The sequence below is a fragment of the Ailuropoda melanoleuca genome, chromosome 5, assembly GCF_002007445.2.
Source record: "Ailuropoda melanoleuca isolate Jingjing chromosome 5, ASM200744v2, whole genome shotgun sequence".
NCBI classification, from domain to species: domain Eukaryota; kingdom Metazoa; phylum Chordata; class Mammalia; order Carnivora; family Ursidae; genus Ailuropoda; species Ailuropoda melanoleuca.
In genome coordinates this window covers 51,166,444-51,180,797 of record NC_048222.1, presented here as the reverse complement: position 1 = coordinate 51,180,797, position 14,354 = coordinate 51,166,444, and the positions used below count along the sequence as shown (strand labels likewise).

Sequence of the window (14,354 nt, the reverse complement as noted above, 5' to 3'; positions counted from 1 at the left end):
AAAAGGAAAAAAAAAAAAAAAAAAAAAAAAGGATGGGCAAAGAATGTGTTCCTCTATAGTGGGAGTACATACAGTTTATTTTTGCTGCAAATTTTATTTAAATGCACCTGGGATATAGTCTTCCAAACATTTTATATAAACACTAGGGTCAACGTTTCCTACCTTACTTTTCCCAATTAGCTGTTTAAGAAAAATTTTTAATGTTTTAAAAATTATTCAAAAATGACTTTAATGACTACATAATGTATTGTTATATTTACCATAGTTGATTACCCTATTAATGGATAATTTAAGTTGCTGATGGGTTTTTATCATCAATGAAAAACAGTGATGCAAGGAAAAAATCATCAAAGCCTTTTACAAAGTTAGATGGTTCTGTCACTATGCTTTATGGTAATTTGGAAAATTCACATTTAAAAAGTTATTCTGACATAGGGGTGGTCTGGGTGGGTCAGTCGGTTAAGCATCCGACTCCTGATTTTGGCTCAGGTCATGATCTCAGGGTTGTTAGATCAAGCTCCATGTTGGGCTCTGTGCTGGGCATGAAGCCTGCTTAAGATTCTCCCTCTCCTTCTCTCCCCCCTAAAAAATTTTGACACAAATATTTCTGTAGTTAGATGGTAAGAAATGTGTCTCTCTCAGGAATTAAGGACTCTTCAATCTGTTCACTGTGGAAGAGAAGAAACTTCCACTGTATTTGTTTTCTTTTTCAAAGAAGTCTAATCTTAAGTGATGGGTCAGTTTATACTTTTCTTTTTACTATCTGCAATGCTGACCCTATTTCAGTCCCCAAATTCTAGCAATAAATAAACCTAGTTTAGGAGTACTTAGTACCCACTATGCCTTTGTGCTGTGGGAAACATAAGTACTACCCAAGGGGAGCTGATTTCAAGCTTACTGACTAGAATGGTCAGGTAAACCCTTTATTTGAAAAAGACTAAGTTTCTATAGGACTTTTAAACTGTTACATCAGATAAATCTTGCAACATATTTTCACCAAGCAAAGGCAAAGCTAAATGGCTTTCCAAAAACACCAAGGACAAAGGATTTGACAGGCAATTCTGAATATGGAACTAAGTGCTGTCTGCCATTTTGGATGCTCAAAACACAACACAGAAGCTTCCCACCACTGGTGTAAAAGGTAGAGGATGACAGAGATGCAGAAATAAAACAGTCACTTCCACATAAAATACTTTTGAATTAAAAAAGAAAGAAATTTCATTGTTGTCCTATCCTGCCCCCAAAAGAAAAAAAAAAAAAAACAGTTTTTTGCCAAGTTGCATCATTCAGGAATCACAGCCTCCGTTAAACTTCATAAACATGAAGTTACAAAAGACTTTCTTTTGTCATCTTTTGTCTGTCTTGTGAAAGATCAGCATTAACATAAGGCTTCATAAAACTTTACTACCACCTGGTAAAAAATAGGGCTAAAGATTTAAACATACAAAATGAAACCACAAAAAGACTCAAAGAAAATGGAAAATAGCTTTATAATCCGGAGGTAAATACGATCTTTTTCTAAGCTTTACACAAAACCCAGAAATTATAAAGGAAAAGATCTTATATAAAAATCATACACTTGTTTGCCAAATCACTATACATAAATATGAATGATATACTGAAAAATATCTGTGACATGTATGACAGAGTTTTCAAAACACTTCAAGTGCACCAATAAACCAATAAGAAAAAGGTTAAAACACTGAGTGGGAAATTTAGCAAGCGGGGGCACATGGGTGGCTCAGTAGGTTAAGCGTCTGACTTAAGTTCAGGTCATGATCCCAGAGTCCTGGGATCCAGTCCTGCATCAGGCTCTTTGCTCAGCAGGGAGCCTGCTTCTCCCTCTGCCTGCTGTTCCCCCTGCGTGTGTTCTCTATCAAATTAATAAAATCTTTAAAAAAAGGAAAAAGAAAAGTCTCTGAGGAAATCCTATATACAAAAAAAAATTTTAGCAAGAACATGCTCAATTTATAGAAGACATAAAAATAACTTACAATACTGAAAAAATGCTCAAACTTACTACCAAATAACACAAAGAGAAGCAAGATTATTTTAATGCCTAACCAATTAACAAAGACTAAACAGGTTAGTAAATTAGATTAGATATGGGAAAATAGGCATTGTAAACAGTGGAAATGTATATTATCATCCTTTCAGTAATTTTTTAAAGTTTTATTTAAGTAATCTTTACCCCCCCCGCCCCCCACTTGGGGCTGGAACTCACGACCCTTAGATCAAGAGCCACATGTTCTCCTGACTAAGCCAGCCAGGATCCCTTCTTACAGTGATTTTTAACAACAAAATTTTACAGGCAGATACCCTGTGACCCACCATTTCTCTTTCATTTCCTACTCATTTCATTTCTAGGAATTTATCTGATAGAAATACTCACATGAGTATGAAAATATATACACATATGTGTAAGAATGGTTGACGGAACAACTTTTATAGTATAAAATTAAAAAGTGGAAGGTCTACCAAGTGTGAATTTATTAAAATTAAAATCTGCAGTATCTATAATTAGTGCAGCCATTAAAAAGATAGAGTAGATCAACATGCCTTGACATGGTGAAATATCAATATTTTAAAAAGACATGTATAGTAAAATGTTATTTATACTAAAATTTTAGAATAGCTTTCAAATCAAAAAAAAAAAACAAATTACATGTATCTGCTAAATGTTCAATGACCACTTATTAACTTTATAGTCAGCAGAAGAAAAAATTTTTTTTCTAAAATAAAAAGACAAACCCAATTTAAGTACAGTATATGACTGATACAAATCCAGTCATCTTCCGGATGACCAGTTTCTTCAAGACAAGTCAAAGGGCTTAAAGGAGTCAGAAAAATGTTTACTATCTGAGGTATGAGAAACTTACTGTGGAAAACTGACACTTTGATGAAAACAGGGCTTTGATGAGTCCACAGTGTAGTAATTAAGGCATTAAGATGTGAGTCCTATGGCTGCCCTGCCTCTTGGTTACTACATTCACCATATGAGTGGATGCAAAGATAACATAACCTATCTATAGTAAGCTGCCCTCTCCTAGCTCTAATGGAGTGGAATTTTATTTAAAACACTGAAATCCATCACTAAAGATAGGAATCTGGAAAAAAAAAATCTAGAATAGAGTAGTAATTTCGCTTTATCCACGCCCAGAAAAAGGCACCAACATGGTTACACGCAGCAGATTAACCTTCTGATGTAGAAAATAAATCAAGAAGTGAGCCAACGCACAATTTCTTCACGTTTCCTTCTATGATGTAACATCCCTCAAATTGGGAAACAAAAGCAACGACTACCATATTTGAAGATAAAAGTACTCTTTTTTTTTGCTTTCATGTAAAAGCAGCCACACCTCTGATAAAACATCTGAAATGAAGTGAGTGAGTCAAAGACATGAATTCAAACACTGTGGGGAAATTTGGGCACCTATTAGTATGTAAACATTCCTCTCACCAGGTATTCTCATTCTGAGAAAAAATCCTGGCTTTCCAAGATTGTTATATCTTAATTCTGAAAGAGCCTAAAAGAGCCAATATATACATAAACTTGACCAGGCTGCAACTCAGTTGGGCACCATGAGCCCCTGGTGGCCCCTTTCTCCCTTTCATGAATAAATAAGTAAAACTACTGGGTTTTCCCTCCTTGTTTTCCTCTATTCTCAAATTTTTAAAAAAATAATTTTTGCTTATTAAAAATACATATTCATCATAAATCTATACTTTTTAATTCTCCCTAATTTTATGAAAAAACAAAGGGATTTTACACTTCTATTGTTCTCCATTTTTAAAAATACCAAACAATTAAATATACATCCATTGTTACTTTTTAGTAGTTATATTAGAAAATGTTAGTTAAGATACTGAGTTATCAACTAGACATATAAACAGCTGTTACCAACCCATGCATGATACATAATACATTCCTTTGCCTTTCACTTTCACTTGTATTTACTCTCATAAAGTTCTCAGAAAAGTTTCTAGAACATTTTTTTACTTGAATATTCTGTATGCCCACCTTACTTAAAGTTAATCTCAAGGGTCAGATACTGTAATAGGCAGAGCTGACATCCCCAGAAGCAGCTGTCTAAGCTCTAAACTATTTCTGAAAGACCAATGCTTACACATGCAATGTATCTCTCAGAGGACCTAGGATTTCATATTCAGTGTAGGCTCACTGTTATGAAATCAACTTAAAGTAACATTTTAGAACATTAAACACATTTAGAACATTAAAAACATCCACTTCCTACTGTCAGAAGTTAGACTGATGATCTTCCTTAGACTTCAGATGTGCAATTAAAAAAAAAAATAAAAACCAAAATTAAAAGCCCAGCCATAAAAGCACACTGCAGTTTCAGGACCTTTAATGCAGCAGAGTGCAAAGTCACAGTCAGGAGAGGGGCCAGGTTTCCTTCAACCTAGAAAAAGCCAAAAGCTCTACCAAAATATCAAATTAAGATACCATTTGACTGTTCCATCAAACTTCCCAGTCAAAAAATACATATCACATTCTTATCACACTTTAAATGCACCATACACTTTATGTAAATGTTACTTATGTAGCCAATAACACTTTGCATGGGCAGATCACTCTGACACTTACAAACTGATGTCATTTTCATAACTGATTTGAGCTTCACAAATACCTCATGAAGTAAGGCAATTGGCTATTATGTACAATGTACACAGAGGCAAGACAGAGTCATAAATTATGTGCTCAACATCACTAAACATCCTGACTCCCAATCCTATGCTCTTTTTACAGTAATTTCATCATGATGGTAACATGAACCAGAAGGTTTTAGGATAGTGATTTATGGACAAATACTAAAGAAAAATTACAAATTCTGACTTCCTGTAATGAAGGAGGAAAATCTTTGACTCACTTTCCTCATTTTTAAATACTTCCTTAAAAAAACCTACTGGCCCTTAAACAAGTTTCCACACATCAGATGTCCTTTAAAAAAAGAAAATCCCTAAACTTATCAGTTACTTAGAATCTTTCCCAAATTATAGGGCTAAATTTCATCTTAGAACTCAAATTGAGAAACTTTTTTCAAGTTTATCTGGTGCAGTATATTTGAAACACACTCATATCTCTAATTTGTTTTAATCTAGTCAAAACTGTAAAACTGCCAGCAAGGAAATTCTTGATATTCAAAGTTATCACATACATTAGAGCAACTTCCTCACCTAACCACACATAAACATGCGAACAATCCAGGCTCTAGTAGTTCTGCACTGTTAGATGAGTCTGCATTTTCTGTTTTAAAATATCCTGGGCTTAACAGGCCTTGCTGCTGTGTCCATGTTCTTTACATGTCAGAAACTATTGCTGTCAGAAACTATTGCTCTAGGATCTTAGCAGTTCATACTCATCTAGCTTTTTTAAATCTTTAACTTAGATAAGAATACAACACAATCGAGACTACAACACTGTGGAACCAGATAGTAAATCAAACATATTAATCAATTATGTTTCTTCTTATGCCCTGTAAATGGACCCGAATATCTAATAAGATATTGAGCCAACACAACACACAACATATACAAAATTAAAAGGTACAAAATAGTGAAAAGGAATTGAAATTTGAGAAGGATGCAAAGCTTCAAAGAAAATAAAATATGAATACTACAGCTTGAAGAAAAAAAAAAGCTTTAGAATGGATATTGTATTAAGACTTAATGGATCTTGGAGTAGAGGTTAAACCTCAATTTTTCAGGACTGGTAATTGCAAAAATACATAGAACATTCCTACAGAAGACCAATGTGACCCTTTCTTTAGGACAGAAAACAAAATGTGGGCTAAATAATATTCTTCTTACCCATCCATATCCAACATATCCAAATAGAAAATAAAAGTAAGCACAATCCAAAATATCAGTACCATATAAAACATGGTACTCAAAGAGATTTAACGAAAACAAGCTTTAAACCCCCCATTTCATCATTGCTTAACTTCCTTATTTCCACTGGCAAATGCTTACAAATAATAAACTTAAAATTCTCCTATCTCTAGATCTTTTCAGATTAATATGGCCATCTTTTGTCACCTGACAGATTTACAAAAATAATCAACATTGCACTGCCTTAACTAAAGACTAAGCACTCTGGCGCTGATTTTACCATACAAAATGAAAAGAGATTAAAATGAGATGTACAAATGCTAAGAATTATTGTCATATCTGGGAGTTTTTTCCTTTTTAATCCAACTAATGCACTTTTTGCCCCTTCCAGACAAATAATTTACATTTAAATTGTTACTCATATAGTCTGTGGATGCAGTAACAGGGGCTCTGTGTAGGTTTTTTTGTTGGTTATTTGCTTTTTAAAGCAATGTTTAAAGGGTCTATAGAACTGCCGCACCTGTATCCTTTTTTTAAATTAAGTTTTCCTTGGAATATTTGGAAAATGCCAGAAAGTATAAAGAAAAAGTCATTTATGGTTTCACCATCGTATCACTTTTATAACTATCTTTTGAGCTTTTTTCTAGTAGACATGATCACTTCTGGTTCTAAAGTTTCGTTTACAAAATTAGAATTAAACTATTTTCTAACCAGTTTTCATTTAAAAAGTATTTCCCACACCCCTGAATATTATTTGAGAATGATTTTTATTTAATAGCTTTTTTAAACAGAATCCTATCCTTCGCTTAAAGGGTTAAAAATTACGCATTAAAATAATACCCTTTCTCCTGTCCCTTCACCTTTATGATGAGAACTCGGCAAAGAATAGTAAACCATTCACACTAGCGTCCAAGGTGTGATAAAATTATACCCCCCTGAGAAATGTGGGACCTAATAAGGTTCAAATCTTAAACCAAAAATATGAAGCGCTAACAGAGACAATTTAAGCACTATCCAATGGATATAACCTTATTGGAGGAGGCAAATCTAAAATTCGCAGGACTCAAGTAGTTACCTATTCTAACTACAAGAAAGCTCCACTTCGTTTTTAAATAAAGCAATTGTGAAGCAGTGCAAATTTCACCCACTCAACAAAGTACCGTAATTGACTGAGTTCGTTTAAACTGCCGCTCCCAATGGCAGAGCTGGATTCATTAAACAAAGATGAACACGTAGAGGATACAAGGAACTGTGTCGACAGCTGCTACAGAGGAGTTTACGAAGACCACGCTAACGCGGGACGGTTGAGGGGGGAAAAGATGAGGAAGGGGATCTAATCATTGTCAGCCTGGAGTATAAGCAGAAATCTCAGCTGCATTATTTAATATTTAATCTTCCTATTCCTGGCATCACGGGGCTCAAACGTCACCAAAAAAAATGGGCCGGCTGAAAAAACCGGCCGGGTGACGCACATAACATCTTACCATACGGATTCTCATCAATCAAGACCAAGAAGCGCCCAAGCCAGCCTACTGAAAGTAGGGTCCCCAGGGCCATCAGCTCCCCCAATCCCCTGGTACGCCGCTCCGGTCCGCAGGCAGGGATCGGAGGCTGCAAGACCTCCCGACCCTACGCCTCAGGGGCCGGCTCGAGCCTGGAGGGCTGCTGCCTCGCGTTCCGAGACCACCCTTGCGCCAGCTCCCGCCCGGAGTCAGCCCCGCCCGAGCAGCCCGTGCCAGGGCAGCCCCCAGCCTCAGAGAAGACCCCGCCTCTGCCTCCGCCAAACAACTCAGCAGCGGGTGCCGGACAGGGCCCCGACAGGCGGCCGAGACTCCTCTCCTGGGGTCCCAACCTGCCCAGGGCCGTACCTGAACAAGCAGCGCCACCTCCGCCCGACTGCGTTGACTGTCGCGGTGGCTGCGGTCACAGCTTGGAGCACAGTGACGCCTCTCTTAAAAACAACAACCTGCTCGCAGGCGTTCGCAGCCGGGAGGCGGTGGCCGGCGGGGCGCCGCAGCGCATGCCGGGACTCGTAGTCCCTCCCGCTCCTCACGTCGGGCACAGGAGGAGGAAAGAACTACGACTCCCGAAGAGGAGCAAAGCCCACCCCGGCTCGGCTGCAGGAAGCTAGGCGGGGCGGCAGCGATCCCCACAACATCCGGGCCCCGGCGCTAGAGAAGCTCCGCGGCCAGTTGCTATGGAGACGGGTTACTACAACCACTCTAAAGGATTCGCGGTTTCACCCCAAGGGCAGCTCCCTGGATTAGGCGGATTAGTTGATAGCTATTGATCTAGCGGAAGGTCCACGTTCTCTTTGCGGCTTTAATTGGATGTTGTAAGGCTTCTCCCCTGAGCGCTCGCTGGTCTTCTTGCCATCCGCTGCCGGGGAAGACTGCGTTTGCCGAAAAAATAAAGAAGATACCGAGAATGACAGAGTACGACTGGGTGGGTTTGGGCTCTAGAGGGCTGAATGTTTTTGACAGTTGGTTTTCCTTGCTATAAATTTGGGGCACCCCGCACCGCCACTCTCCCCACCCCCCAAGAAACATCTTTCTAGGCAACCACTGGGCTACACAGATGTAAATGTGCATCGCCTTGAGCCAGAATTGCCTCTGAAAGTATAAAATGATTGGGGATGGTGTGCAACTGCGGTGATGGCTTTAAATGAGAAAAAACGTACCTTGTTAATCTTACATTTTTTTTACACTGTGCCTTGTTCAAAAAGGATAGAGGGAAAAAAAAGAATATGGTGCACTTGTATTCACTTTTGGTGGAAACGTAGAAAGTTAAAATTAAACTTAAGGTTCTGTCCCCCAGTTGTGGCAAAAAAAAAAAAAAAGATGAATAAGGAAAGCATTAACAAGGAGAATGATGTGCCTGAGCAGAAACGAAAAGGTGCCTCAAAATTAGATTGGAGGGTTTTTTGTTTGCTTTTGGTGTTGCTATAGTTAACATCACCTGTGACACAACATCAAAAAAAGAAAAAATGATTTTTAATTTAAATTAAAGCTTCCATAGAGCATTTTTATTATCTCAATGGCTTGTTCTTATTTATCTTTTTAAAAATGTGTATGTGTTTATAAGGAAGAAGTTTGAAAAGTGACAGTGGCTTGGCTTTCTGTAATTCTGGTGGAGCCTGAAGATTACATTAGTGGGAGAGCTAATACCTAATTTCTTTGTAGATTTTTATTCTTTTCAAGGCACTTTCACAGTCTAATTTTTTAAGACCGTCAATTTTAGAAGAATCATTTACAATTATAATTAACCTTTTTATCCTTAAGTAAATATTTGCTGATCCTATGTGTAACCTGGCAGAGCATTTAAAATAATTCTTTTATTATTCTTTCTATAAGACTGTTTTGTTTTTAATTGTGTCTAATTTGAACTCCACATTTCAAGCATATCAGATTTGAAGAGGGTGAAACCCAAATAAGAAAACTGTAGTGACCTATGACATAAAGTAAAAGCAAATGAGTATTTTGTTTCTAGGTCTGTAAACATTTGTGAATTATCCTGGAAGTCAAAGATTCAGGTAGACCTTAACATTTCCTGATTGCGTGGTACAAATTATGCCAACAAAGTTCATCAGCTAATTTGTCTTCTGTTTGTTTTTTTTTTAAAGATTTTATTTATTTATTCGACAGAGATAGAGACAGCCAGCGAGAGAGGGAACACAAGCAGGGGGAGTGGGAGAGGAAGAAGCAGGCTCATAGCGGAGGAGCCTGATGTGGGGCTCGATCCCATAACGCTGGGATCACGCCCTGAGCTGAAGGCAGACGCTTAACCGCTGTGCCACCCAGGCGCCCCTGTCTTCTGTTTTGACTAGATATGGTTTACTGTATTACATTTTGGGCCAAAGATGACCAGAAGGTAGAAGAAGATGATTTGATGAAATAGAGTCCTCTGTGACTGAGGTTGCCCTGGGCAACCTGACTGGGTATCCATAAAGTAAGTTAGGGTTGGTACTTTGTAGTACAAGTCACAGGAAAGCCACCTTCCACCTAAGCAGCTTTCCCTGTACTCAAGAAACCTGGACATTTTGAGAAAACCTGACGTGTTGAGATACCATAGGATTCTGGTGACTTGCTGTTTCAGTGTCTGTGCTCTTGATATTTAAAACAAATTAACTGGCAGTGTCGCAAAGAAGTAGCTGTAAGATCTGATGAGTTCTACTTCCAGCTGTGCCAGCTTCCTAGAAGATTATGAAAATGAAGTATTAGTAAACTGCTGTACTAATGTAGTGTTATTAACCTGTAAACTTCAGAACTGAATTCTGGAACATCATCCATATGCATTGAGGTAAACCTGAAAGAAAATGGTGAAAACGAATTCCATGTGTATAGCAATTTATCACTTACGTCCAGTTTTCTTTCATTTTATCTCCAAAACCACAAGAATTATGGCAGGTTTTTTGTTTGTCTTGCTGTGTTTTTACCAATTTACAGATGATGGCCGGAGGTGAAATCATGGTAAGGGACTGGAACCTAGGTCACAGTTCCTGCCTGGTGCTACTCCTCCAATACTCTATTGATAATGATTCAAATCTGAACAAAGGAAAAGAAAGTGGATTAACTACTTCATATTTAGAGAATTGAGCTCAGCCTTCGAAACAAATTAGGTTCCTGACCTTGAGAAACTTAACTTGGCTAAAATATTTAGTAGAATAACCCAGGAATTCAGGATGAGCTCAGTTATGCTAAAGAGGAACCTAACTAATCCAACCCAAATTTGAAACTCAGAAATGTTTTATCCTCACTTAACTCTGACATGCAGCTCTGTAAACATTCTTATCTTCATTCTAGAGTGGAAGAAATTGAGATTATTTTACTAGTATTAAAGATTTAGTATTCATAAAGGGTCTCAGCTTCATGAATCACAAGAATCTACTCTAGAATCTTCAAAGAAAAGGCACTTTAATACATGTAAACAATCTTCTATTAATTGCAACCTTAAAAGATCAGTTACAATATCCTGCCAACTACCATGAAGTTATTTAGATATAATAATGCAACTTCTAATCTGGAAGGATTTAGATCTTAAGTATTCCAAATTTTTTAAGTACTGCCAAATTTTTTTTTGTATTTTTTAACTACCCATTTTTTTTTTTGCCTATTTGGACACCACAGAACACACTTATTAAGAGCTTCTTATCACAAATAAGGGGCCCTATCATGAGTAAATCTACATATCCCTTTATGCTTCTTGATTAACAAAATCACTAAGTTCTGTTAAAAAGAAAAACAGGGGCCTAGGTGGAGTCACTTGCCCCCAGGACAGCAAAGGAAGATTTAGTTGGACTTTCAACCTCTGCAGAAGTGGAATTTTAAGCCAATGAATCTGGAATTTTCTAGTTAGCTAGCACCTATCAGGTGTTCTGTTACCTGGGCCTGCCCTCCCCCTCTCCCAGAGGAAAACCAGATGATCTGCTTGATAAGAACCTCTCTCCTTGGTGCCCCTGGGTGACTCAGGTCATGATCCCAGGGTTCTGGGATCCAGCCCCGCATCAGGCTCAACGCTGAATGGAGAGACTGCTTTCCCCCCTCCCTCTGCTGCTCCCCCAGCTTGTGCTGCTTTCTGTCAAATAACTAAAATAAAACAAAAAAGAACCTCAGTCCCTCCCCCAAGGGGGAATTCTATTGGATATTCTTTCCTGTTTTGTCGAAGATTAGTTGAGCATAGACCTGAGGGTCCATTTCTGGGTTCTCTATTCTGTTCCATTGATCTATGTGTCTCTTTTTGTTTGTTAATATCTTTTAAATTTAAATTCAATTAATTAACATATAATGTACTTAGCTTCAGAGATAGAATTCAGAGATTCATCAATCTTCTGTAATACCCAGTGTCCATTATATCACATGCTCTCCTTAATGTCCATCAAACAGTTACCCTGCCCCCACCCTCCACTCCAGCAAACCTCAGTTTGTTTCCTAAGATTAAGAGTCTCTTACGGTTTTTCCCTGTCTCTGATTTCATCTTGTTTTATATTTCCCTCCCTTCCCCTATGATCCTCTGTTTTGTTCCTTAAATTTCACCTATGAGTGAGATCATATTATAATTGTCTTTCTCTGTCTGGCTTATTTCATTTAACATAATACCCTTTAGTTCTACCCTCGTCATTGCAAATGGCAAAATTTCATTCTTTTTGATGGCTGAGTGGTATTCTAGTGTGTGTGTGTATAAAACGCATCTTCTTTATCCATAGTTTGACTATGGTGAACATTGCTGCTATAAACATTGGGGTGCAGGTACCCCTTCAGATCACTGCATTTGTATCTCTCAGATAAATACCTAGTAGTGCAATTCCTGCGTGGTAGGATAGCTCTATTTTAAACTTTTTGAAGAACCTCCATACTGTTTTCCAGAGTGGCTGCAACAGCTTGCATTCTACCACCAGTTTAAGAGGGTTCCCCTTTCTCCACATCCTCGCCAACCTGTGTCGTTTCCTGACTTGTTAATTTTAGCCATTCTGACCCGTGTGAGGTGGTATCTCACTGTCGTTTTGATTTGTATTTCCCTGATGCCAAGTGATGTGGAACATTTTTTCATGTGTCTGTAGGCCATTTGCATGTCTTCTTTGGAGAACTGTCTGTTCGTGTCTTCTCCGATTTCTTAATTGGATTATTTGTTCTTCAGGTGTTGAGTTTGATACGCTTTTTAATAGATTTTGGATATTAGCCCTTTATCTGGGAAGACATTTGCAAATATCTTCTCCCATCTTGTTGGTTGTCTTTTGGTTTTGTCAACTGTTTCCTTTGCTGTGCAAAAGCTTTTTATCTTGATGAAGTCCCAATAGTTCATTTTTGCCTTTTTTCCTTTGCCTTTGGAGACATATCTAGCAAGAAGTTGCTGTAGCCAAGGTCACAGGGGTTGCTGACCATGTCCTCCTCTAAGATTTTGATGGGTTCCTATCTCACCTTTAGGTCTTTCATCCATTTTGAGTCTTTTTTTTTGTGTATGGTGTAAGAAAATTGCCTGGTTTCATTCTTCTGCATGTGGCTGTCCAGTTTTCCCAACACCAGTTGTTGAAGAGACTGTCTTTTTTCCTTTGGATATTCTTTCCTGCTTTGTCGAAGATTAGTTGACCATATAGTTTTGGGTTCATTTCTGGGTTCTCTTTTCTGTTCCATTGATCTGTGTGTCTGTTTTTGTGCCAGTACCATGCTGTCTTGATGATTACAGCTTTGTAGTAGAGCTTGAAGCCCGGAATTGTGATGACACCAGCTTTGGTTTTCTTTTTCAACATTCCTTTGGCTATTTGGGGTCCTTTCTGCCTCCTACAAATTGTAGGATTATTTGTTCCAGCTCTGTGAAAAAAGTTGATGGTATTTTGGCAGGGATTGCACTGAATGTGTAGATGTTTTAGGTAGCATAGACATTTTAACAATGTTAATTCTTCCAATCCATGAGCATGGAATGTTTTTCCATTTCTTTGTGTCTTCCTCAAATTATTTCATGAGTGTTTATATTTTTTTGATTACAGATCCTTTGCCTCTTTGGTTAGATTTATTCCTAGGTATCTTACGGTTTTTGGTGCAATTCTAAATAGGATCGACTCCTTAATATCTCTTTCTTCTGTCTCATTGTTAGTGTGTAGAAATGCAGCTGATTTCTGTGCATTGATTTTATATCCTGCCACGTTGCTGAATTCCTGTATGAGTTCTAGCAATTTTGGGATGGAGTCTTTTGGGTTTTCCACATAGAGTATCATGTCATCTGTGCAGAGTGACAGTTTGACTTTTCCTTGCCAATTCAGATGCCTTTTATTTCTTTTTGCTGTCTGATTGCTGAGGCTAGAACTTCTAGTCCTGTGTTGAGCAACAGTGTGAGAGTGGACATCCCTGCCGTGTTCCTGACCTTAGGAGAAAAGCTGTCAGTTTTTCCCCATTGAGAATGATATTCACTGTGGGCTTTTCATATATGGCTTTTATGATATTGAGGTATGTTCCCTCTATCCCTACACTGTGAAGAGTTTTAATCAAGAAAGGATGCTGTACTTTGTCAAATGCTTTTTCTGCATCTATTGAGAGAATCATATGGCTCTTGTCCTTTCTTTTATTAATGTAGTGTATCACATTGATTGATTTGTGGATATTGAACCAACCTTGCAGGCCAGGAATAAATCCCACTTGGGCATGGTGAGTAATCCTTTTAATGCACTGTTGGATCCTATTGGCTAGTATCTTTGTGAGAATTTTGGCATCCATGCTCATCAGGGATATTGGTCGGTAATTCTCCTTTTTGGTGGAGTCTTTGTCTGGTTTTAGGATCAAGGTAAAGCTGGACTCATAGAATGAGTCTCAGTGTTTTCCTTCCATTTCTATTTTTTGAAATACCTTCAAAAGAATAAGTATTAATGCTTCTCTAAATGTATGATAGAATTTCCCTGGGAAGCCATCCAGCCCTGGACTCTTGTTTTTTAGGAGATTTTTTATTACTGCTTCAATTTCCTTGCTGGTTATGGGTCTGTTCAGGTTTTCTATTTCTTCCTGTTTCAGTTTTGG

At 38.0% G+C, this 14,354-nt stretch overlaps 3 protein-coding genes across 4 annotated transcripts in view; 1 reads left to right on the top strand and 2 right to left on the bottom strand.

Moving 5' to 3' along the window:
- CCPG1 (cell cycle progression 1) overlaps positions 1-7,856 on the bottom strand; it is a 38,416-nt gene extending 30,560 nt beyond the window's left edge. Inside the window, exon 1 of one of the 2 annotated variants that reach the window (XM_019803463.2) lies at positions 7,722-7,856. The gene's annotated coding sequence lies outside the window, so the exon portion shown is untranslated. The remainder of the gene's footprint in view (positions 1-7,721) is intronic. The other variant, XM_011229554.3, reaches the window with a different exon arrangement.
- Positions 7,857-8,163: 307 nt separating this feature from the next.
- C5H15orf65 (chromosome 5 C15orf65 homolog) overlaps positions 8,164-14,354 on the top strand; it is a 14,781-nt gene continuing 8,590 nt past the window's right edge. The window contains exon 1 of the mRNA XM_011229555.3: positions 8,164-8,298. Coding sequence (XP_011227857.1) covers positions 8,281-8,298 — 18 coding nt within the window. The 5' untranslated portion in view covers positions 8,164-8,280. The remainder of the gene's footprint in view (positions 8,299-14,354) is intronic.
- Positions 8,385-14,354, bottom strand: part of DNAAF4 (dynein axonemal assembly factor 4) — an 81,351-nt gene continuing 75,381 nt past the window's right edge. Inside the window, exon 9 of the mRNA XM_034660950.1 lies at positions 8,385-10,045. Within this exon, the coding sequence (XP_034516841.1) occupies positions 10,023-10,045 (23 nt within the window). The 3' untranslated portion in view covers positions 8,385-10,022. The remainder of the gene's footprint in view (positions 10,046-14,354) is intronic.